Raw genomic sequence first — 27152 nt, 5'->3', positions numbered from 1 at the left:
TCTCTCTCTCTCTCTCTCTCTCTCTCTCTCTCTCTCTCTCTCTCTCTCTCAGAAACATGTATGTTCAGGATTGCTATTACTTCATAAAGAGTGTAATCGCGTCAAGGATCGTAAACATGTTTAGGGCTGCATTGTTCATGAAAGATGACAGGTATCTCTTGGTTTGTAAACATGACATGTTCAGACCGGGATCGATTGATAATCAAGAAATATTAAATATGGTAAATGTTAAGGTTTGTAAGTGAAATAGATAACTATGTGTTGATATTTTGAGATATCTTAACATACCAGATATGCGTGATTATTATAATGCCCGGTTTATGATCTGCTTTTCAATGTTTGACATCTGAGACGATGCGGGGTATATCGGGGATGATGATCAGAAGTAAGACACACACCAGCACAGCCACACCTAGAGCCCCGAGACCTTTAGCACTCGCACGATCTTCGTAAACGCTGATTTTCTTCCGAATGGCCAGTGATGTTTGGGAAGGTTCAACAGTCAGTGCCTCCTTTAATTCGTGCAGAAGTTCTTGGAGTGTCTGCTCGGGGAGGGTGGTGTTGTCGAAACACGGGCAAAGACAGTCTGAAAACAAACAAATGTGTTGACTTTTAAACAAAAATGTTGAACGTACGGTGATGTTGCTTATAGAGGTGAAATCGCTGTCGCCTTAAATCAATAACGTCTATAGTTATTTTAAAATTAATTCATAACGTGGCTTTTAAAAAGATCATCTCAATACAAAACTTTATGGCAATTATTTTCTCTTTCATAATAATGGCAAAAACAACAACAGAAAATTGAAGTGTCAATAAAACAACAATTCGTACTCAAATTCTGAAAAAAGAAGAAAATATGAACAAAGGAGAGATTAACATGGAAAACCATGAAAAGGTACAAAGAGTATAAGACCAGATGTTCCGGACAAGTAAGCGTCATCTGCTTCACCGAAGATACACACCATGCCGTCTAAGCTGCTTGCAAGGAATGCCACGTCCTCGCGTCGAGAACTAGGGTAGTGACACCAAAACCATAAGGCACTCAACCTTTATATAACAACACGAACTAGCCTTTTCCCCTGCGATAACCCGATAACGACCATAAAGTTTGCTCATAGTCTTCATCAACCCGCATCTTTGGTAACAATGTGTTTCACCGTCAGCAGTCGACATCTAACACGGAAGTTAGGATATTCTTGAGTACCGAATCAACTGCGGCATGTACATATCGTAGGTAGTGGAAGCTTATACAACATAGTAGCACTCTGTGGTGCCCTTGATGTCAAGCTGTGGGTGGTATCGATGCGGACAAAAAAAAATGTTGTTACTTTAAATGTGCAATTGTTGGACATGACTAGGTTTTCGTTTCCAGCACTAATAAGCTCATCAATGAATTCAGCTTCGTATGAAAACAGAAACAAAACGGCCAGAAGAGGCGTACAGTTTGTTCCTATTGGACTTGCTACAGTATGCTGGAAAATCTTGCCACCGAACTAAAGATAGATATATATTGAACTTAATCATTCTCACGATATCGTCCTCAGTATATTACATTATACTTTGTTGTACTTTAACGACATAAGCTCGAAAATACTTTACAACCATATACTAATATCGCTGGAAAAAACCAAATTGTTCGTATTAGTCCGTCACCAAATTAGCTATTTCGTAAGAGGCTCATATAAAAAAATGAACGATAGAAGACTCGGAAGAGGAAAATGAAGCAAAATAGAAAAAACGTTTCCGGACATGTTATCCATACTTTCCATTCATTAATAAATTTGACACCACAGATTTGCTTTTACCATATGCACTATACTTGTGATTTTTTTCTTTATATTTTAACTACATCCATATCTGTGAACCACTTTATGGAAGAAACTTGTTTTGTAGATTGATTAAAAGTTAATTTCGAAAAAAAGGAATTTCAATGTCTATTTTAATATAAATATCAGTGTTATTCTTTTCAACCGTGTATTAATGTTTTATTGATGATTCAGATTAATAATGTAACATTTCTAAAAAATGTCAGACAATCTGGGTTCATTTCGTTATCATAAACTTTGCATAATTGCCTCCCACGTGTCTTTGTAAATGGTACAATTATAATTATTCACAGGTCCTTCATAAAACATAGCAGTAGGATTTCAGCTTCTAGTTCCTAGATACAAAACACAGACAGAAGGACAAAGGCAATTACAGACTGACGGATAGGGGATACCTCGCTTTCAATCACAGACGACTAAATTATACTCACACTCACAAACAGGTGCTATTCCGCTCCAGGTTCCGTCCGCCTGGCATGTCCGAGTCAGATCCCCATAGATATGGGGGTACAACGACGGACACATATACGTCACCATATCACCTGTACTGGATATTGTCATTTCTGCAAACTGCACTTCCAGACCGACGATAGGACAGGCTATTGGTGGTGATCAAAATAAAAGGAATACTGATGAATTCAACTCGATTAATTACACCGTTTGTCACGTATTGTGTTATATTGCTACACATATTGTTAATAGTTCTAGTTATGTGTCATTACTCGAGTATTTAGAGTATTGCAATTACCTTTTACTAAGAGCTATTTACCCTCTGATCTTTTTCTATGTAAATGATATTCAGTTCAGAGTTATCTGTCCCTTCCTTCCAGAACAAAATAAAGAGAGCAGATCAAGACTTGAATTCGCGAAGTTTTGACATTCACATAGCTTAGAACCTAAAAACCGTTCCCCCTTCCACATTTCGATTTTTTTCTGTTTCTGAGAAATTCTTTATGGTCACACATGTAAATTTCACCTAAATGTACAGTAACTAACGTAACGTTGGTGTATTTGTAAGGCTGATATCGCTACATATACCATATTTACAACTTTTATTGATCACATTAATATCTTATTTCTAGGACTAATCAGGAGCTGAAAATACTTTATTGAACTCAACTACTCACCTTTGGATGCTCAAAGGTTGAAAGGAGATAAATAAAATATCAGAACACTTTTTGTTACCTGCCGCAATTGTTGTTTGTTGTTCATTTGTTGTTGGAGTTTCAGTTGTTGTTGTTGTTGTTGGCGCTTCAGTGGTTGTATTTGTTTCAGTGGTTGTTGTTGTTGTTGTTGGGGCTTCAGTTGTTGTTGTTGTTGTTGGGGCTTCAGTTGTTGTTGTTGTTGGCGCTTCAGTGGTTGTAGTTGTTTCAGTTGTTGTTGTTGTTGTTGTTGGGGCTTCAGTTGTTGTTGTTTTTGTTGGTGCTTCAGTTGTTGTTGTTGTTGGCGCTTCAGTGCTTGTAGTTGTTTCAGTTGTTGTTGTTGTTGTTGTTGGGGTTTCAGTCGTTGCTGTTGTTGTTGTTGGGGTTTCAGTCGTTGCTGTTGTTGTTGTTGGGGCTTCAGATGTTATTGTTGTTAGGGTTTCAGTGGTGGTCGCCACAGCTAAAACCCCGATAGGGAAGTATATATATTGAAATAAAGGTGGTTCCGACAATTCACTACACTTTTTCAACATACAAAAACCACAAAATCTGAATCAATGAGCCGTCCTACCTTTTACTTATGTGCGAGACATTTGATATCTCATAGAAACAGATTTAAACTAAAGCGTAATGTTGTAGAATGTAGATCTTTTACTTGGTCTCACGAAAGGGTGTTACCGTAAGTTTTCGGGGGATCTTGCTCAGCACGAATCCCATTTTTATTGTTCTATATATATATATATATATATATATTGATTTGGCTATTGTCACATTCAACATTTTTGCCACTAGCCCCTTGTATGATATAATATGTATTGAATCTTTATCTATGTGATAGCCAAGTGCCTAGTTGTTAAGAATTAGTGTCTTGTATGGTAACGTTTCTTTACGACTGTATCGTATCCATTTAACATGTCTTGTCACCACAGTGAACAACGCTATCAAAGAAATACAATCAGATAACGGAAACTAGAGGGAACTTTGTGTAGCCTGTGTATGATATGCATTAGGTCACATTAAACACAGGAAAAACTCCATAGAACATTCCATTGATTGGGTAAGCTGGTACCTTGACATAAGGGCGCAGTCCCACTCCAGTTACCACTCGACAAACAGACACGTGACAGGTTTCCGCCAATGGGCTCGTACCCAATATTGCAGTTATACATCGCAACGTCATCCACTTTATTTTCTCCCGTTAAAATTAAGAATGCGTTCGGCGTTGTCAGTTCCGTCGTGTTGCATAGTATTACTGCGCAAACAGGAAATAGGACAGTTTACCATAAACATTTTTTTAAATGTCCCAACAAATCCAATAGTTTAAAGAAAAATAAAATCAAAAGACATATACGACCCTTGTATCTGTAACGATAGAGGAGTCAGTCACACAAATATTAAACCCCCACGGTCCGTTTGTATACGGACCTTGGGGTTTTGAATATGTGCCACGCCCCTGTTGTTGTATTATAAAGTTTAAGTTGTTTTAAAGTCCTACTTGTGCTATACTTAACAAAAACAACTTTACATTCTGACAGTTTATACTGTTATTAAAGACAATATGGAAACAAACGATAACTGTAAATAATGTATTCGATAGTGTAAAAATTCAAAACAAATCTGAATAAATAATATAAATAATAAATCCTAGATCATAAAAATGCAAAAAGATAGTAAATGATGTAGTGGGAATTATTAGAGCAGTAACTATAATAGTAAACACTATTAAAGAAATAGGTAGTAGTAACCGATTTATTCGAAACTAATAAGTTACCATCAAATAACAAGAAAGAATACAGGATAGATTATTTAAAAGCAACAATAAAATAAAATAATGCATGCGAGGCAATACAAATAAGTACGGTTAATTGTTAATAATGTTATCAAGATTATGCGGTAAAATCTCTATATTTCTATGACAAAACTGCTTTTTTAAAATATATAACACTTCCTTAAAGGTCAATAAGCTTTCATTGTTTCTAACTGATTGCGTCAGGTCTACTCACGTTCACACGTGATGGTATCGTTGTTAAGAAAGTTCCACTCCCCGTACCTGTCACACGTGGCTGACGTGTTCCCACCCCGGTACACGTACCCATACATACAATCAAACGTTAGATTGCCGTTGTAACCAACATCATTCACGACTGCGTTGGTGTTGGTCGCCACTTCAAAGACATTCAGCTGATCGACGGGGCACGTGACGTCACCTTATGAACAATCACAAAGATAAAACGTCTGATAGATTACATACTATCTATAAGATAAATCATATATCGGGGGTCACACCCTAGCGAAAACCTATATAGGATCATCTCAGTGTTCTGAGACGACAGGATTATGTTAAGGGTTTTGGACACCGGAGTTAGTGCGATGGTTCATGAGGCTTGGAGAGCGGCTCGGTACTCATTCCCACACGAACCTTGCTCTCACAAATAAGGTTACCGTTGTAATTTGAACAGGAAGGTGATGACATTGTATCATGTAATTAATTGTCCCGTGCATTGATTAACTGCCCATATTGTTACTCTCTGGATTGTACATTGTCGTTTCCATCCTATCTACCCTTTTATTCGATAGTGTTTCTCTGGGCCTATCTGGTTAACTTAAGCAAGAATACTATTACCTGCTGCAGTGTCATATTACCGATTACCAGTGATGACACATCATGTCGCTGGCCCATTGATGCCCCCATTATTACCACCATCAAACAATCTTTTTACTGCTGCGAAGGCGTGACACTCCAGAATTAATCAACATAGCCAAATGGTCTCCGTCCTATCTAATATTAATCTCTGCGTGGAGGTCAAACTTAATTGCTGATCTGAATGGACGGGCCCTTGTTATATACTGAAGATATTACAATGTATACTACAAGTTCTTCGATTAACTGTTATGGTAGCATGCACACATATATTAACGGATCAATATGCCATTCCCTTAAGGGAAAACAGACATCTTTACAATTAGATATATTCGTATTTCATTTTCACCTGTAGGACTTCCATATTGAATCATTTCATGAAAAGGTTTCAAAGTCTTACAGCTTCAGTTAATTCCAAATTAATTGTTGTTCATCGTCTCTACCGATGAGGTCAATAATCAATAGTCAATTATTTGGTGATATTTGATTGTTGGCATTCTCTTTGATCACGGGGTCATTAAGTCTTACTTTCGTCTTGGATAGAGCGAGATATTGCGCCAACTCTGAAGATTCGTTCAGAAAAGACATGATACATGTATCTCTGCCGACTATACTTCCTTGTCCTAAGGTCCAGCCTCCAATTGTTACTCCTTTACCATTGAACATTTTCCTGGCAATTAATCAATTTCACAAGCCATAACTCAACTAAGTATGAAGGCCGAGTCGTCATAGGAAAGCGAAACAAATATATAAAAACTGTACTTGTTAAAAAAAACCTCATGGCGAATAAACGTATTCGAACATGCTCTACAATAAGGTAACTGTAATTTGAAAAATATATGTAAATTGTGAAAGAAATCAAACATATTTGAAATTCGATCTGAGTTTCTGAATGTTGTCCTCGACCATGAACTCAGCCCTTTAACAAAATCGTTCTGCCTTACATCGCTTCCGTACGAATACCTTCTGTATACCATGGGGTTTGCGTTTCAACTTCGCAACCTTTACAAAATGCGTCCTATGATGTTTGAAGGATGGGCGACGGTGGTGTGTTGTTTATCAACTCCGACACAGAATGAAACCTATAACCTCAATCACTCTCGCTGAGATAGTGTATCACATACAACCTTACTCGAAGTCAATTAGTGCAAAGAATCATATAGGAGATTGAAGGATACTCTGGTTAACACGGACTGAACCACGACAATGAGTACAGCACGTAAGTGGCAATGGACACCGGTAGTTTCATTATTATGACATCCATGTGATATACTAGCGGCACAGGGACAAAATAATGCACGTGCACAAAACGTACTCATCCTTACAGGTTGTTAAGGAGTGAGCACATGTTATCTGTGTAAAGTGTCAAGTTGAAAAACATATTATACCTTTGTATATTTTATATTTATGTACACACATAATCTTTTTTGTTAATGTATTTTAAAACTATTACAGGAGGTCGAATGTTCTATTCATTCTCATTGGGTTTTGCATCTTATTTGTTATTTTCGATTCCATGTACATGTATATTCAAATATGACGGCAAATTTCCGCAGACCGAACAATAAAAATGTTTACCTAACGATCCTTCATTTCTTTATGTTACATAATTCAAATCATTAATCTACTAAGTGGTCGATTTTCATCCCTTTTTATTGTATTCTCAAATTAAATTTAAATTATATTAGCGATTATTTACGACGCTATCATAACGTCAATACCGTGTTGACATTTAGACGAGACGATAGCTTTTCAGATGATGCTTTCATATTTCGATAGTCGACATTGTCAGTTAGAGATTGGTTTATTTGATTGATCGGAAACTGTTAACTTTGTCATATGCTAATCAGCTATTTTCTAACCATGGAAGACACAATAACTACCAGAATACATTATAATTAGCAGATATCTTCTCAAAGTAAACTGTCCGTTATAACAGAATAAAGGATTGCCTCTAGTGTTAATCGTACTTCGATAAAACCTTTTTTTTGTGGTTGCTAACTAGTGGGTAACACACTGGACGCGATTTCATTGGTCAGTCTTATAGTAACTAAATCAAGTAACAACGCTTTGCGACATCATCCTGCATTATGACGTCATACAGTGTAGTTGATGGGAATTGTTTTCCGAACACTGAGGGAGAAAAGGGTACCCAAACTCGTGATGTTTGATGTTCATGTTTATCAGACTCTCGATAGTGAATTTTCAAATTGTAAAAGACACTCGGTAAACATCATGTATTTATACATTTTGGAATTAACTAACTCGAGTTAGATAAACATAATAACCAATCATCACTCGTTGGGAAACCTCTTAATCAATGATAATACATTTTATTTGTGTATATATCATAAACATACAGACACAGATCGTAATCTATCAACACGAGTTTGATGTCTTGTTACTCCACAAGCACCCACAGGAACAGGACGTGCTTAACACATGACGTAACACCTTCTCTTGGGACAATCTATATTCTTAATTGAAAAAGGTTCAAAAGACACCAGGACGATCAGTACAACGGTGTACAAACAAACTACCACGTAGGCGAGACAAGGAAACTAACTAACAACCTACCTATACGGTATTCCTGCCACACTGTGATCAGGATATCGACGTTGTTGGTTGCCTGGTACGTTTCGGTTGTGCCCCAATGTCCTTGATCGCTCAGATGAAAAAGATATCCATCCAATCCAGGGACAGGTGCCCATAGCAACACCTCTGACCCACTTTTGGCGTAAATAAGTCCACCATAGGGTCCAAAATAGCCATTATTTGAAACTGACCCAACTCCAGGAAATCTAAAACCCATATTAGGTCCCTCCATGACTTGAATCTGTTATAAAGTAGGAATAGTTTGATTTGAATAAAACATTTGAAAGTGTGAATATTTGCTAGGGAAACACCAATTTAAATATTCGGTTGTAAGAAACGACTTTATTAAATAAGAAATCCTCAAATAAGTAAGTGCACAAGAAAATGGTCTATCGCTGTAGCAAATATTTTGCTATGTAAAGAAGGAATATTTAAATACCAGATTCTGCATTGTAAAATAATTGAATAATAAGGATTTCTTTTTATTTGAGAAACAACCTAAAAATAGGAGGAATAGTTGGCTTTGAGATATCACAATGAATAGTAACTGAGAGATCATATTAAAAAGCAACACTGTTTTGTAATAAAAAAAAAAGTATTACAAAATATGATTTTTTCCATTGTGATACACACATGAAGACAGAATAATATTGTGTGTGTATAATTGTGTGAACATGGTATATAGTGTATTTGTAAATGTTATATCAATCCAACAATCACATTTTAAAATACAAGCACTAACCTCGACCTGTTCCAGTGTTATATTTTGATTTAGTATGCCATTTGTCGAAACATTCTGGGTGAAATCAAATGTTGCTGCTGAGCCGGTGATAACGGCGAGGGGAAGCTCGTCAAACACCCAGGCAAATATCCGCATGTATCCCTGTCCTTCGTATAACCAGTCATTCGTGGTTACCGCCCACCCATCAGACGTGCTTATAAGATTTACTGCAAATTAAATCAATAGTACAGGTTTAGGAATACTAAGATATAATAACCAGTCTTGGTGCGTTCTCTGGCTAACTGTGAACAATCACCCAATTCGCTAGATCTTAGTTGAATGAGTATTAAATTCGATACGGTATTTGTAAGTATTGTTGATTCAAATACAGCGATGCGTTGGACACTTTTTTTTTATTGCAGAACACACGTGGTTTTATATTCATCGTATTGATCGAAAGTTGACTTGGTCTTCTCCTACCAGATCAGCTTGTCACCCCTAGGGGGGATAGCCTCGTGCCGATTAGCACGTGTTCAATTGTGACGTCATTAAAATGCGTCACTGGTAATTGTGACGTCATCAAAAGTGAATGACGATATGCATACCCCACATGTGTGTTTTTGTTTACCCTACTGTCGGTGGAGTTGTGACTGAAATAATAGGATGGGAGAAAAATAATCATCCCCTACCTTAAGGGTAAAACAGAGAAATCTCCAACCCTCGGGGTGATTTTTGGTTGTCTAACCCTCGGGGGAGCCTCGGATTAGACAACCACAAAAATATCACCCCCTCGGGTTGGAGATTTTTCTGTCACATCCTCAGGGTAATCTTACTTTAAGGTACAAGTGTATTGCATTTTAATTAGTTATGATACTATTCGTCATTAAAAAACATTTGTTTTGAAAATACCAAGATACAAGACGTGTTTGTTATTTACCTTTTGACATATCACATATGTGACGATGTTATTGCATACTATAACAGCTTTTTGTTACAAGATAGATTTGTAAATAAAAAACAAGAGAATAGCGAAGTGTCAACAACACCATAATCCGAACTCAGAAAGGATACAACTTGGGCAAAGCTTTAAAAAAATTACAAGGATAATAAGACCAGATGCTCTGGAATGGTAAGCGTCTGATGCTTAATTGCGCACATTGCAAATTCGATTCAGATGATTCATAATGCTATATCTTAGAACAAAAAGGTTCGGTAGCCAGATTACACTTTTTATTCGACAGGCGTTATGCTTATATTGGTTTCTATCGGTTACTCACTATTAACACTTATTCTATGCTTGCTCCTTCCAATTTTAAAGATCATAGTTTATGATTGGAATCGGTTTAATGCAAGTTATACAAATAATTTTAGATAAAGTGATTTTGCGAAAAAAGCAGAACGGTGTTAAACGATTCTTTCCGATTGAGGCTAACAACATATGTTAGGCAAGTTATATAGACAGGCATTGTCATTTGTTTCAAAAATGACTGCGTGATGCATGTCCTAAATACATTTTAGCATTGAACTATTCGTTCCCAGTTGCTCACCATGTGCAATTATAAGTTATAACTTTTCACAAGTGGTTATTCGAATTTCATGGAGGAGGTAGTACACATGTATTGACTAGCAAGAGCTGCTACAAAAAATCATTAGCGACAAATTAAAGTTTCAGCGGCCAGCAAACCAGACGCAATTTGATAAACTATGATATAATAGACATATAGATTTAGGTAATTATATCAAAACATGTGTACCTGTGCCTGTGTCTGACGTCAGGTCGAAACACGTATTGATATAATTACATATTCTTTAGAAACTCTCGTTATCCATTTCATTAAGAAAGATTTTAAAATGTTCGATGTTAGTCGCTTTGTTTACAAGAATGAGCAACAATTACGTATACCAGTCACAAAAATAAGTATCATTCACCTCATGAATACATTAATTGTCTCTGTAATCACTTCTCTGATCAGCAAACATGTTTACTGGTTATAAGCGATATATTTTCTGTACTGAGCATGCAGAGGAGACAAACATGTTTGCTTCATATGATGAGATGGCAAGACATAAATTGAACACTCGGTGTAAGAAAATATACATTCATTCATGGCAGGGTGACATAGCACATTATCACCCCGGAGAAGCATGGGTGACCTTGATTCAGCCCTCTCATTATTGAAATAAGATATATTTATAAAGTATGTGCTCTCAGTGCATATTAAGAAATGAATGTCCATACCTGGGAGCGTATATACTTACTTGTATGTGATTTATACCCCTGTACAATGTTAAGATGTGTGTCATTAGGAGGGACACAAATTCACACATATATATTTGTCTTACCTGTATGTGATGTTGACTGAGGTAAGTACACGGGAGCCCAAACACGTATAGCCGTATCCGAGTAGCCATACATAACACCACCAAGTACCATAAAACCGTGGTACTGTTTCAGCATACTGATCGAACCTGTAAGGACAGGGACGAACGCTATTCATGAATATCTTTACCTTATTGTAATGTGCTGTTTAAGGACTGTAAAAACTGTAAATAAAAGACATCACGCGGAGAATGAATATCATAACATGGTGAACAAAAAATTTACCACAGATTTTTTTTGTTTTTGACAATATAACAAAACAAGTATCATATTTCGGGAAGCGTTAAAATCCAGCGATATTTTTATTATTGTTGTTTTTCCCTCTAGAAAAGTTAATCTCTAAACAAACAGTCTTTAAAAACAACTGATGTTGCACTTCATAAACAATCGTTATCTATTTCAATAATAGATAGCTTTTAACAACGGGCTGTGCGATGGTACAGTAAACATAGTTATCCTAGTCACCAACTCCACTAACGAAGGACCAACCGGTAAACATTGACATACATAAGTCATACCATCTTGTCCTACATGACGCAAACGCATGAACTCCAAATAACATTCTATATTTAAGAGACTATCATATATTCCATTACTTTACTGTGGCTCTAGAGTTGTATGTAAATATAAACTCTGTTTACATACATGTAAATATCTACGCCAACTGATGAATCGAGTTTAGGTCATTACTCCAGAGTTATCAAGTGGTGCGCAATGTACCCTATCCTCGGTACTCACTTTCGCTCTCTGTACCTCTGGAATATGTCGTAGCAAAATTGAAGTCACGCGGTTAGCTATTTCATTTGTCTCATGTGATTCTTTTGATGTACATCAACGGATTCAGCTAGTCTTCCTGTCTCACCCACAAGGTTGCGCAGATTGGTATGACATATTTTAGAGGTGCATAGAACGTTAGTCAGCGTTAATCCTAAAGCATCGTGGATAATGTAACCATACACATATATACACTTTGACGCTGGAAGAGCTTAACGAGTTTTTTTGGATTAATTTAAATGTTAACACCTATAAATTATCCATTTTTAAATTCCAAACAGCTACAAGACAAATGTAATTAAGTGGACGAGACTTGGTATCATGTTTACCTATGGCTTCTCCAGTCATGCCAGACCTGGTCCCATTGATCTGCACGATGACATAGTCAGGATATCCGCCAAGGTTGTGTATAAACTCGTGAAAACTCAAGTTGTCTGTTACACAAAATGTATCACCATGGTAAGTGTGGGTAATCATTACGTTTTTCTATATTTACAGCTATTATCATCATCAAAATGCATATACCACGGCGCTATATTATAACCTAAACTTTAACTTTAAATGTAATTTTCTATTACACCGTGATGATTTCAATTTGTACAAAAAAGTGTAGCCGCGTCAAATATCATGATTACAATGTACGAAGATAGTATTTACCTTTCACATAATAATGCACGATTAAATAATTTTGCGCGAGATTCAATCCTTAAATCGTCAGGAAAATATTATTCATGAAAAGCATTTTAACTTAACCAGGTTACATAATGTCTACGAAACAACTGGACAATCACTCACGGTTCAAAACATCAAGTTCAGTCCACGGATGGTAGAAGTCAGGCCTAGGAAAGTCCCATTGTTTCCATGCCTTTACACGAACGTGTCCAGACTTGGTATCGTTAGGGTTTAAGTTCAGAGGTCCTTCCCAGCCAGATTCACCTAGAGAAGAGAGGATTTACATACATCCTGTCGTGTCAGCACACAAACATCAAACCTGAGTTCAAAGTCAATGAAAATGACAACAGGGACCCAGAAAGCGCTAAAAGCAAAACAAACCTAACATATTAAAACAATAGCATTACAAGAAGGCATGCTATTCTCTCCGTAGCACTTCACAAATAGAGTTATAATATGCGTTCCTTTCGTGACGGCTCGGCGAGCTGGATAAAGTGTGATAAAATTTTGAAAATTGATTGATTGGTATATTTTGTATTCTTGAATAGTTAAATGGTTTAACGGTATTGTTTATACTGCAGCCTGTCATTCTCTTCCCTGTCCTAAAGCTCAATGGTTTAACAGTATTGTTTATACTGCAGCCTGTCATTCTCTTCCTTGTCCTAAAGCTCACTGGTTTAACGGTATTGTTTACACTGCAGCCTGTCATTCACTTCCCTGTCCTAAAGCTCGATGGTTTAACGGTTTGGTTTATACTGCAGCCTGTCATTCTCTTACCTGTCCTAAAGCTCAATGGTTTAACGGTATTGTTTATACTGCAGCCTGTCATTCTCTTCCCTGTCCTAAAGCTCACCGGTTTAACGGTATTGTTTTTACTGCAACCTGTCATTTTCTTCCCTGTCCTAAAGCTCAATGGTTTAACGGTTTTGTTTCTACTGCAGCCTGTCATTCTCTTCCCTGTCCTAAAGCTCAATGGTTTAACGGTATTGTTTATACTGCAGCCTGCCATTCTCTTCCTTGGCCTAAAGCTCACTGGTTTAACGGTATGGTTTATACTGAAGCCTGTCATTCTCTTCCCTGTCCTAAAGCTCAATGGTTTAACGGTTTTGTTTCTACTGAAGCCTGTCATTCTCCTCCCTGTCCTATAGCTCAATGGTTTAACGGTTTGGTTTATACTGCAGCCTGTCATTCTCTTACCTGTCCTAAAGCTCAATGGTTTAACGGTATTGTTTATACTGCAGCCTGCCATTCTCTTCCTTGTCCTAAAGCTCACTGGTTTAACGGTATGGTTTATACTGAAGCCTGTCATTCTCTTCCCTGTCCTAAAGCTCAATGGTTAAACGGTTTTGTTTCTACTGAAGCCTGTCATTCTCCTCCCTGTCCTAAAGCTCAATGGTTTAACGGTATTGTTTACACTACAACCTGTCATTCTCTTCCCTGTCCTTAAGCTCAATGGTTTAACGGTTTGGTTTATACTGCAGCCTGTCATTCTCTTACCTGTCCTAAAGCTCAATGGTTTTAAAATATGGCTGACACTACATGATTACATGAGATATAATTAGTGCTGCGTACATTGAGGATATTGGCCTTCAAGAAAAAAGTGAAGATTATGAGTCGATACGGATTTCACTTTCACAAGGTAATCTCCGCCGCATTTACGCTGAAGAACAAGATATTAGAGCAGGGATGAAGCTCTTTAGAGATAACCGATGTCTAACATCGATTTCCTTTAGCATAGTATACTTACATAATTACCAATCAAATGGTCACGAAATCTTCATATACATCTTAATATGAATCTTAATGCATACTATTTGCCGTGATAGCTGATATAAATCATGACCCTAACAATGCTTGAACTAATCATATCTTTATTCTTCACGGTAGATCCTGATCTGATGTTTGGAAATGTTTTGTCTGTGACTAGTGATATCTGAGCACTATGCATTAAATGCCTTGTATAATTCGAAACACAATTTAAGACAACCACCCAAGCAGAAAAGACATTAAACTAACAGTAAATATAATCCCACAAAAATGATAGATGCAAAACAAGACTATTTACCAAATACCTTGCAATATTAACAATCATGTGTGACATATTATGTACTGAGAGAACAGGAAACATATCTGTGTTGTAGATATGCTATGTCATAGGGTTCAGGGAATCGCTGTATTTTAACATATTTTTTCATTTTTTTTTTTCATTTTCTTTACAAGACAAGACAATGGTATTTTAACATAGTGGGCGTCCGTAAAGCTAGAGTAAAATATCCTATTTGTGATTGTTGCCTGAAGCATATTAAACAATCAAACCTTGGCGCTATAACAAATAAATGTAGGCTCATTTGCATCATTGTTGTTTCTCCTTCATTAGCAGATTCGGTTTATCGATTCAATAGTTTGTCTATTTTTGTAGCAAAACATTCATCATAAAAGTAAATCAATATTTTCAGGATAAAAGTTTAACGTGAACTCTACTTATCAATAGCTTGAGCACTATTGAAGTTCTCAGCAACAACGTGGCCTATACATAGCAATAGCAATTAGCGCAGTTCTCGAATATATTGGCCTACACTAACTACAATACAGAAATTCAGCAATACGCCTTATACAAGGAAATTATTCAATTAAACTCCATTAATGGAGAAAGTAAATGACTGTCAACACGACACTCCCTGGATGTTGTTTATCAGTTTTATTTTTCAAAATATTTTCTTTTTTCTATTGCCTGATATTATCCCGTTGCTGCCTTGACTCCGAGAACTGTTCTGTCCCTGTTGTACGTTCCATGCATAATTAACACAGACATTACACGTACGGTGAGGTCAAAACGTACGATGATTACCACCAGGTATTTCATATAAAATTGCTATTTTGTATTTAATTTGCATCTTTGATGTTTAAAATGTCTTTATTCACTTTTTAATATTTCGGTTATAATGATTTACAATAAAGGAAATTACGAAATCTTAAAGTCATGAAGTATAAGTATAATAGTGAATTAATTTCGTATGATTGTAAATATGGTCGTAAAGATAACAACGCTTTGATGCAGTAGTAAATTGCCAATCCCACTTAGGCAAACGATCAAAACACTAAAGAAAAAAAGCACACGGAATCGCTCTTCGGTTTCTTCAATGCACACTTATCAGAACAACTCAGAAGAAAACCATCGATTTTGAAAGGGGCTACACATTAGTCGGCTCTTACGTTTTTTTGTGTTTTACGTCCTATTAACAACTATAATAAATTTATTTAAGGACGTGCCAGCTTTTGGTGGTGGAGGAAAGCCGGTATTTCCGAGAAAAACCAACGACCAACGGCAAGAACCCACGATCACAAGGTTGATGGCTAGTGGTAGCAGAATGTCAGACGCCTTAACCACTTGGCCATCGTGGCCCCGCGACCCAAGGGTGGATGGCTAGTGGTAGCAGAATGTCAGACGTCTTAACCACTTGGCCGCGTCCCCTCATCTCTTTGGATAACATGCAGAAGGACAAAGCCGATATAATATTTTCAGGGTTTCTCTGAAATAAACTGAGGCACCAAACTATCTACGCCCTAAAAAGGAATTAATGACGTCATGATTTAAATGACAACGCAATCACTACATGTCATGGGTTGGAAGGCTAGTTAACGTTCTTCGAGGTTTATTTTGGTTACATGACCCCGTAACTAAATAAATCAGGGTAGTCATACCGATGTTGTGGTAGGTTTGAAGGTTCGAAATGAATGTATGTACGGAGTGGAAGATGAAAGAGTTCAAACTATATTATCTGTTACAATATCTTACATGCTGATAACGTGAGCTGTAAAACAAATTTACATAAATATGTCGTGCGTGACCTTGTATCACACACGGGTGATACGCACCATCGCATCATATTGATCAGCCGACAGTCTTACATTTAGAGCAGCAAAATTCTTTACCAAATGATTATAATGGATACAAAAGTGACATTTTCTCATTTATCATCTAAGCACTTATAGATTATCACACTGTATTTTCAGTGCTTGTCGTAAGAACAATTTCCCCATCGCGACCACGTGGATAAAGTCGAGCGGCGACCGCAGGCAGTATCGAGTGCGAGCGAAGAGAAACATTTACGAACGACAAACTGTAAACATTGTGTGTAAACTGTTAAACATACTTCTCCATTCATAAAATGTATATTAAACATCATATTTTCCAAATGACTTCTCGGCTCATTGATTGACAATGGTCAACAAATAGAAGATGTACGCGGAAGATTGCAATGAACTTTAAACTATGCAGAAAGAAATATTTTAAAAACATTCTTATCGACATTGGCTCCTCAATATGCGCATTTACGCTTCAAACGGTGTTGTTAACCTCATAATTACTTTTCGTAACTTTCTACTGATTTAATATTGAGAAAATACGTTCCCAAATTGGAAAATCAGTTCTTAAATTCTTCTCAAGTTTTTCTCGAGTCGTTCTCAACTTATTCCTGAATACTCTCACACTGACAACACTTGGTAATGAATTTATCATGCTGCCGGTACATGTGTAGGTACACTGTAGTATGAAGTGGTTAATGTATAAAGATGATAATACTTTATACCATCTATCAATAGCACAAACAAATCTATTATCACGGGATGTCAGAATACTCGTGAAAAGTTGAGAAAAACCCGGGAAGGTCTTGAGGACGGATTATTCACATTTGGGAATTTATCTAAAAAAAAATATGTCTACACACGCCAGGTGACGTTTTGAATCGTGAAAAAGTATCCATGTAATATTGCCCCGCGTTAGAAAATACTTTGTCATCCATCATAATCAAATAAAAAATAAATAAAAAGGCGAAGGAAACAACTCAAATTTAAACGTAAATGTGCATATAGAGAAGCTAATGATGTATTTAAATATGTTATTCCAAATTTTTACATTTTGTGGTATTCCTCAACGCAAAAGTTGTATCTAATTACATATGCAGCTGACCAAAGGTCTCGACAATCACAAGAACTCACAGGATAGAAGATTACTGACATAGATATTGCAGTAATATATAGACGATAAACAGTTTATCACACACTGTTTTTAGGGTTTGTCGCCAGATTTTTTTTCATAAATTGCACATGGATGAAATCTCGAGACCACGTGGGTGATGTCTGGAGGCTTTCAATATGCTTGCTATGAGAAAAGTATTCTAACGACAAATCTTAAACGCAGTAAGACTTATAAAAGTAACCTGAAATGCCAGATGCAGATACTTTTCCGTTTCCATTATGCATTCTCTACAAGAATTGTGTGAAGTAAAACCTGCGTGAATATGCTTTATCATATCCGATAATGAAAACAATTTATTTTATCCTTTAGAATAGTCAAATACTCCATCCTTGTCAGGGTATGATTTAAGTAACATATCTATAACATGTCAAAGAATTCATTCTCATATTTTGCTAATTTTCGTTGAAGAATGATCGTTCAACAACATTTCTGAGATACTCACCTCCATAGGCCCTGAATGGTTAAACTTCTCGATGGGCCGTAAATCAATACAAATTATCGATGGGCCGTAATTCAATACAAATTCTCGATGGGCCGTAAATCAATACAAATTCTCGATGGGCCGTAAAACAATACCAATATAAAACAGTGAGCACCTTACCTACGTATGCTAACAGGCCGATCGGATTAGAAGCAGATTTTGGGGCGTAGATATGTACCAGAACCTCGTTGTACACACAGATAATCCCTCCATATAATTCCCCCGAGTAATCATCGTCATCGATTTGAGCACTTCCCAGTGCATTGAAGATGTATTCCTTTCCCGCAATGACAAGTTTTAGTTCTGCAACCACCTTGACCGGAAGCTCGCCGAAATCGTGTATGATTTTAATTTCCACAGTATCTTGTGCTTTTATCGCTGTCCACTTGCTGACAAAGCTTGGCTCAAACAGAAGGACGCATGTCAAACCTGTCGGTGATTAAGACAAATATTTTATTATGATAGTCAACATAAATGCATGCCTTAATGATAATAATATCTAAAAGAATGCAAAAGCACGCAAGTATAGAATCTGGTTCACTTGTTTTATGTCTGCTTTCAATGTAGTCAAAGCAATACGATTACTGATTTTATTCTGTCGTGCAGAGAGCAAAAGTAAGTGAACCACAGACGTATCGAGGATGACGAAATGATGACTGAGAACAGACCTATACATCCCCTCTCCTGGTACTGGGGTGGGAACAAACGAAACATCCGTTAAATTATTTTCTTAGTTTAATAAACCAAATGCCAGAGGGCCGCAATATTTTTGCCTTTTGCATTCCACCCGATTTCACTTTTTCTTTCAAAGATTAAAGAGAATAATTTAATTTGGTTGCATTTTATTGTATATTTTTTTTCAGTCAAAATAGGTAAAATATAAATAAACGTAAAAATCACCTATATCTTTCCCCGATCGCCACCAGAAAGCTTTCATCAATAATCCCAAAGACACTAATATTGTACAAGGTCAAAAATGTCTTCTCCCTAAATGTTTTCTTCAAGGTAAGCTAGCACCAATGGAACGGACTTTTGGGGCACCTAAATACCATACTATAAGTACTATACATCTTCCAGGCACTCCTATCCTTTACCTAACAGTTTATATTCCCAGATTTTGTGGAATATTAGTGCGTAAAATGAAATCTGCGAAATCATTTAAACGCTGCGTAACAAGTCTTATACCGCCTTCAACAATAGTATGAAATTATAAGCTATCAAGACCACATCACATCATATATCAGTATTCAGAGTTTTACTTTCTTTCTTACTTGTGCCATTCTGTTTTTGTGACTTTTAAGTACTCCTTAAATACCAGGGATCAATTTATACTTTTTTAAAACAATTCTCCTCAATCAGTTTTTTTCGGTAAGATCTGCGTCCGATTCTTCCCTCCATCATCACATAATATTTATACGATTTCGGCAGAATGGCATCCTGATACCATTATAATAGTCAACATAAATGCATGCCTTAATGATAATACTGATTGCATGCTGCCGTGCAGAGAGCAAAAGTTTCGATTCAGGTGATATGTAATTTAAAGCGCGTATGCACTTACAAAGGTTAAGTTTAATTAGGGATTTTGAAAAACACAAAGAAAACAAGAATTTTGTGCAATACTCTTTGATACTATCTTGTCATGCTTCACTTGTGGATTTACAGGTACAGATAAGATAACCCCTCTGTACATGTTAAGACAGCTATGATGTACGTAAACTGTATTTAAGTTAGGAGAGGGCTTAATTAAGTTGTAAGAACTTGTGCCCAATCCTTTTTGTCATTTTCAAGGCAATAAAAATATGTTTAAACCAACTTGTAGCTATTCCGTCTTTGCGTATTGCAGAGTTATCTCCTCTTAAGGGCAGGTATTGATTGTTACGTCATTGGTTTATGCGAGAAAATTACGTCGTTTTCTCAAAAATTGATGACGTTATACTGGCAAGATTCGATTATTTATTGATGCTTTTATGTTATAAATATTCATAGGAATTCTGACTCCACACTGTTGTTAACCTATCAATAAGCGCACCGATACCATGGAGCATAACAGATAAATTGATTTATCTTGCATTCTGAAAACGGGAAAAAACTGCTTATGGCAAACACAATTACGACAAGAGTAACACTAGACGGGTCCTTTAATTAATGCAAATACCGTGATGGTGACGTCCAATCGTCATCATTAATAAACAAAAACTAAGAACACCTGCGCGGTCTACATTAGAAATAATATTAAAGTTAGATACTGTGACTGTCGTTACATACCAATTGACGGATTGGGCACCCATGGTGCTTTGTCGGCACTTACCGGCAGAACAGCAGTATTTGTCATTATATAACATCAAAACCAATGGAACGGTAGACGTGATCAATCATTCAGAAATGGAAAAAAACAAACTAATTTCCGGAACAGTATGGTATAGATTCCGGATATATTTCATCTTACTGTCCCTGATAGCAAGCTTAACAATTGCATATCTGGATACTGTTCATTTAATTTTGTTATCTATTGTAAAACAGTGATGGTCTTAGCGTAAAAAGCATTTGTTATATGACGTTTGCTTTCGCTTCGCTGTGATTGGCAGAATACGCGATGAAAGATTTTTACAAAGGTCGATGTTGACCTGCACCTCGAAAATAAATACAACGAGAAGTCAACAATGCTATTTTTTACCAATTAGAAAGCCGATGTGTCAATCATCGGGCAGTAAAGAAATAAAAGACAACAACGCGCAGATGTCCGATTATCGGTAGTTATCAACTTTAAGTCTCGATAGTATAGCCGGTAATTTCCTTCGGCCATTTGTAATTGACAAGATTTAAAATGTACCAAAACAGCCCCTGTATCGACCTAAAACGTTTATGGTATTTCATACCAAAACTGGTCACTAACAGATTTTGAAAGCCCACCCCTGCAAGTCAGGGATCGAGAAAAGGATAAACCTACTGTTATCCACGGCATGAATCATAAGAGGCGACTAATGTTGGAAACCTTTGCAGAATTAGAGATATGCTTTTATGCCCTCTACTTGGGGACACACAGGCACCCATTGCAACATTTGTGATTTTATTTTTTGATTTCTTTCTACTTCTAACTACCTTTTATTTCTTAGGACCTTGCTTAGCGTTATTTCCTGCTCTAACTGCAGCACATCCGTTGTCAGTATAATATGGCCGGGCGGAATGTTTCTCTAGTAAATTTTTGCATGGTATTTTAGTGAGATACCACTATTAAGTCGGCTTCAGATCCGCGCTACCACAAGGAGGCAAGTACACCAACATACCCTGTCTCCGGCACACATACACACATACACGCATACACAGCACACATGGCGACACGTCCTTAAATTACCTAAGCTGTTATTAATGGGAGGTTACACAAAATAAAACCAAAACAAAACCTGTTCAAAAACGCTACTTATAAAAACAACTCTATATTTTGCACGGAGAGTTAAATAAAGCAAAACAGAGTCTCTGTCAAAATAACCTGTATCGGGCCATCTAATAACCGTGTTGCCATAAACAAGTACAAACTTGAATCAAAGTGAGTATTCTTTTAAGATTAAAATTTACTGACCTGCTATCATAGATACATTGTTTAATTTCAAACATTAGCTATATGTGACGACGTACTGACAGAGGCTTTCATGCGTCTGTGTGAATAATTGGGATCTACAACCCGAAACGTTAGATACTGCTATAATACCCGTGGGTTTGCCGTGAGTTTTATTCCTAATTTGCTACTTATAATTTGGATTTTGCTTTTGTATTTTTTGGCAAAATATACCGTGATGTTTCATCCCTGCTAAGGACTCGTAAAATATGTCTGTATATTTCTGCATACGAGTGAAATAGGTATGATTTTCAACACGAAGCTATTAATTATCCCCCCCTCTCTCTCTCTTTCTCTCTCTCTCTCTCTCTCTCTCTCTCTCTCTCTCTCTCTCTCTCTCTCTCTCTCTCTCTATGTATAAATTGTTTTAAAATGTCGACAAAATAGCCCAAGCGTGTTTGAAATGTTCTTGTTTAAAGGTTCAGTGTAATGCAAGCAGGTCACACTATTCTAATTACTCGAGTCAAGTAGACTTGGTACAGTACTTTAGTGGTTCAGGTACTGAATGATAAGATGCTCTCAGAGGTGAATAGCAATAAAACACCTGATCTCACCATATTGACTTTGTGTTCCTCAGTAAATAAAGTGCATGTTACTAATTGATTTTCCACATTATAAACTAAATCGTAATAAACTACCGTATTGTATTTTTTTCCTGAAAATATTCGATTTTTGTATGAAATTCATTCAATAAAAATTGCAATTGAAGAAAATTATGTCAATTTATGAACATTATGCAAAGGAACCGCTTAAAATGTGGTCAATTTGTCTGAATATTGTTTCAGAAAAAGAAATAGGAAGGTTAACGAAACTGTCATTCAACCATTAATTGATTAATTTAATTAGTCTAATTAAGCCAGTATCGGGTCAATTACGTAAGCCCTCCAGCAAAGACAGTATGGCGCTATAAACATGTTAATGTAATTAGCTTATTGGACTAAAGTTCACTGAGTCTTTAGGGAGCCAGTACGATACCAATATCAAATTCCGTCTTTGCGTATCGCAGAGTTATCTTCTCTTGGGAGCAGGGATTGATTGTTACGTCATTGGTTTGTGTGAGAAAATTACGTCGGTTTCTCAAAATTTGATGACGTTACTCTCTCAAACAAGTGACGTAACAATCAATACCTGCTCCCAAGAGAGGACAACTCTGCAATACGCAAAGACGGAATAGCCGTTCGAAAAATAAATGGATTCTGTCTCATGATAATTGGAGGGGTACCATATGTTGAAGATAGTAATACATGTATGTAAATAGCTGATGGACACATACAAATAACAGTGATAATAAAAGTTAAATAAACAATATAATTATTTTCCTACCAGTGAAATTGGGGTACTAAAGAATGGTTCTGTTTGTTTCCAAATACATAAAACATATATCGCAATATATGTTTTGTTTTACGTAACGCCGAAAATGTATCCCTCAGAATCCTTTCATCCCAATGACCATAGCTGTTAATAGGACGTAAATCACAATCAAACCAAATCATCTCAATGATCATAGCTGTTAATAGGACGTAAAACACTATCAAACCAAATCATCTCAATTATCATAGCTGTTAATAGGACGTAAAACACAATCAAACCAAATCATCTTAATGACCATAGCTGTTAATAGGACGTAAAACACAATCAAACCAAATCATCTTAAAGACCAAAGCTGTTAATAGGACGTAAAATACAAACAAACCAAATCATCTTAAAGACCATAGCTGTTAATAGGTCGTAAAACACAATCAAACCAAAGCATCTTAAGAGCGTACAATGAAAACCCTCTCAAGAATGGGTTAAATGAATGTAATGCGTGTCTACTCTCTGGTCCATTCATGTGTACTTACAAGGTCAAAATCACGGGAAGACACTGACACTTAAATCTCTCGGTCATTACTTCTGGACAGCTCAATATGTTTTTTTTTTGAAACCATGACTGGCTGAAATGTCGTGAACACTTATTAGACGTTATTGTCAAAGGACAAAGTCACAACATAGGGTCAAGTGTCAAGTTATTATATAGCTCATGTCTGCCTGACGTATAGTTTATCCTTTATGAATTACATGTTATAAACAAATGTGTCGGCCATAGATTTGGAATTACCATGTACACTATATAGCGAGGGAATGAAACTATTCACCTTATATAGCATGATCTAAATGTGAGTCACATTTTGTACCCGTTTTAGGTAAAATGTCAATCATTGTATGTTAATACGGGAAAATAATTTCTGAAGGACAAATGAGGTTTCATTTAAGATTTTATACAAACCTTCGACAAAATTGAGAGTTGCGTATTTAAAAAATAATAATATAAAGAAACAAACGTATAGGCGTTGCATTCGGAATTGAATTAACCCCTGCCAATCGTACACTTAACCAATGATATTATCCAGGATTTATAAGTAAATGATCAGCATCAAAATGAAGTAGGAATTATGTTGAAAGGGGAAGCAACTCAAGTTTATAAGAACCCTCCTATTTGTTGCTTTGTTGTGTCGTAAAAAGTTACAACTGAAGTGGTACTGTTTTAAGATTATAACTGGTGCGGCACTACTATTTATCTTAGGACTATTTTTTATCTATTTGTTTCAATTTTGTGATGGTAAGAATAAAAGAAAAAATATTACAGTAAGATACTTAGAATTAGAAAGGTCAAGTAATACAAAAAAATAAATAACCTCGCAAGCCAATACTCGTCAATTTCCGCCTTACCTTGCTCTAGACAACAAACCCACCACACACACATTTGAATTAGCATTCTATAACGTCAAAGAATACATAAAAGATACCTAACATCAGAAGAGATACATTCGTGATGGACAAATTAATAAATCTACATTAACGATCCAACAAAGAACAACGTAAAACAAGGACGCAGTAGGGTAGCAGCGTAGGTAAAGATTTGCGTAGTGGTATATCTAATGGTGTTGTTTGTTTATGACATTGTTAAAAGCCAAAAGAATATATCACGAGTATTTATACTTTTACCAGCCCCGCGTATCAAAATGTCAACAAAACAATTATTAGAATTCAAAATCTATATAAATATGGCAAAACATGAAAAAATGAATATGTACATGTACATGTTGTGAAAAAGATCAAAGAGAATAAGACCAGGTGTTCCTGAAGGGAAAGCGTCTTCAGCTTCACCGACGAAATTTGCAACAAATGTCCAAGTAATGTCACGCCCTCACAACGAAACATCTAATGAAGAAATAACCATCCCTATTGTAAGTTAAGGTCTTGGAAAGCGGCTTATTTAAAATAGTCTGTAGTGTCCTTGGTGTCAAGTTTGGAGAGAGTATAAACAAACGACGTTGTCAACAATATCTTGCTATTTAAAAATAGCATATCGTTGATATATCTTAGAGTGAATTTGATATTTAACCAGTCCTGATGAGCTTTTCAATAAACTATTTTGGAATGATGGATCTGTTAGATTAAACCCATCCTGAAAGTGAATTCTATACAGCATGCTCTCATTCTGTACATCGTGATATAACTATTACCTTTGTAATAATGATGTAAGCATTGATGTTGTTGTGTCTGTTGTAAGATACAGAAAATGACCAATAGGCAAACCATCTCTAATGTTTTATCGTCTCTATGGTATTCTATTCTATTCTATCATATTATTACTTATGCTATTATTTCTGTTTGGTATACATGTTATTGACGTGTTGAAGACTATTGATACGTTTCATGGCGGCCATAACGATCTCATAGGGAAATATGCTACATGTGTTTTTTTTTTTTTTTAATATGTGTCGATAGTTTTGGTTATGTCTATTAGTGCCTTGTAGTGTTGTTGTAACTACCACAGTTTTTGGTACAGTATGAGGACGTGACATTATTTTGATTTGACCTAGATTGACATGACGGGTGTCGTCGATGAAACAGAAGACGTCTATCCTTTTGGAACACCTGGTCTTATTGTATTTGTACCTTTTTTACGGGGCTACATGCAACATTTCCTTTGTTAATATGTTACCTTAGTTATATGTCGATTCGAAGTTCGAGGTATGGTTTTATTTACACTTAAGTATTTTCTTGTTCCTTTGGCTTGTTTGTGTTTTACGTCCTATTAACAGCTATTTCTTATTTAAGGACGTGCCAGGGTTTGGTGATGGAGAAAAGCCGGAGTACCCGGAGAAAAAACACCGATCTACGGCCAGTACACCTGGCGACTGCTCCACGTAAGCCTCGAACCCGCGACCTAGTGATGGAGGGCTAGTGGTAGCGGAATGTCAGACGCCTTAACCACTTGGCCAACACAGACCCTTATCTTGTTGCTTTCGGTTGTTAAATGCATATACAATGTATACTATGTATACGCACTTATACTATTGTTTTTGTTTTAAGCTATAGGTATTTAATTTGGTGTTATTTTTTCTGTTATGAGAAACTGTATATGTATGTCTATTAAAAGCTAAAGGTACATGTTGACTATACTATCATTGATGTCATTGTCTCTGTGATATCTATGATTATATCATTAGGAATTATTGATTAGTTCCTTCACTTATTATGAAAGAACATGATGCACTTTCTTTTGTTTTGGTTTCCCAAACTTCTGTCATATCCTTCTGATTGAATCTTTTTTTCGTTGATGCTATGCTCACTTTTCACTCGCCCCCCTATTTCAAGAGGCGCGTATCGAGGCGATACACAAGACAAAATTGTACTTTTTCTACCGGTTTACACTAAATTTACCTCATAATTTCGGATTGTTATATGTATTGAAGTTAATACATATATTGCCGTTCTAAAAACATTTTTAAAGACACAATTTTAACTGAAAGGGAGTAGAAATGGTCAAAAGGATTTGAGGAGACACTGAATCAAAAGGGAAACACACAAAATGTATTTTAATTTAAAACTATTTCGAATTTACACTTATTACGGTTAATATATATATTTGTATATATAACAGATAGTATTTATTTTATTAATAAGTTTTGGCCGGCAATAAAGGAAATTCAATATGTGTCTAGAAACATAACGTAAGATCCTCTAGTGATATGTATTGTAGATATTCAAAGAATCTTACCTTTAAAATAAAACCAATTCAAAGTCATATGCTGAAATGAAATAGAAAATAAGAATATAATATCGGCATGAAATGAACATTTACCTTGAAATAGTGACAGTAAGATGTAAGCCTGGAATGCAGCTTTTACATATAAGTCCATCCTGGAAAAGACAGTTCGACTTATCCGAGATACGATCTCGTGTTGTGTGGAGTCCATGTTTGTTCAGCCAGAGGAGC

At 36.2% G+C, this 27152-nt stretch overlaps 1 protein-coding gene across 1 annotated transcript; it reads right to left on the bottom strand.

Annotated features, from left to right (window-relative positions):
• Window positions 1-41: 41 nt before the first annotated feature.
• LOC110448043 lies at window positions 42-27152 on the bottom strand. Its single transcript, XM_021494075.1, has 13 exons — window positions 27018-27152; window positions 18391-18699; window positions 12875-13015; window positions 12409-12513; window positions 11269-11394; window positions 8947-9152; window positions 8187-8445; window positions 4972-5175; window positions 4038-4220; window positions 3285-3428; window positions 3012-3092; window positions 2258-2425; window positions 42-586 (listed from the first exon to the last, which is right to left on the bottom strand). The coding sequence occupies exons 1-13, from the start codon at window positions 27130-27132 to the stop codon at window positions 333-335; spliced, it is 2295 nt and encodes a 764-aa protein (XP_021349750.1). The 5' UTR covers window positions 27133-27152; the 3' UTR covers window positions 42-332.

Source organism: Mizuhopecten yessoensis, unplaced genomic scaffold, assembly GCF_002113885.1.
Source record: "Mizuhopecten yessoensis strain PY_sf001 unplaced genomic scaffold, ASM211388v2 scaffold3805, whole genome shotgun sequence".
Classification (NCBI taxonomy): domain Eukaryota; kingdom Metazoa; phylum Mollusca; class Bivalvia; order Pectinida; family Pectinidae; genus Mizuhopecten; species Mizuhopecten yessoensis.
The sequence above is the reverse complement of the archived record's forward strand: the minus strand, read 5'-3'. Positions and strand labels throughout refer to the sequence as shown.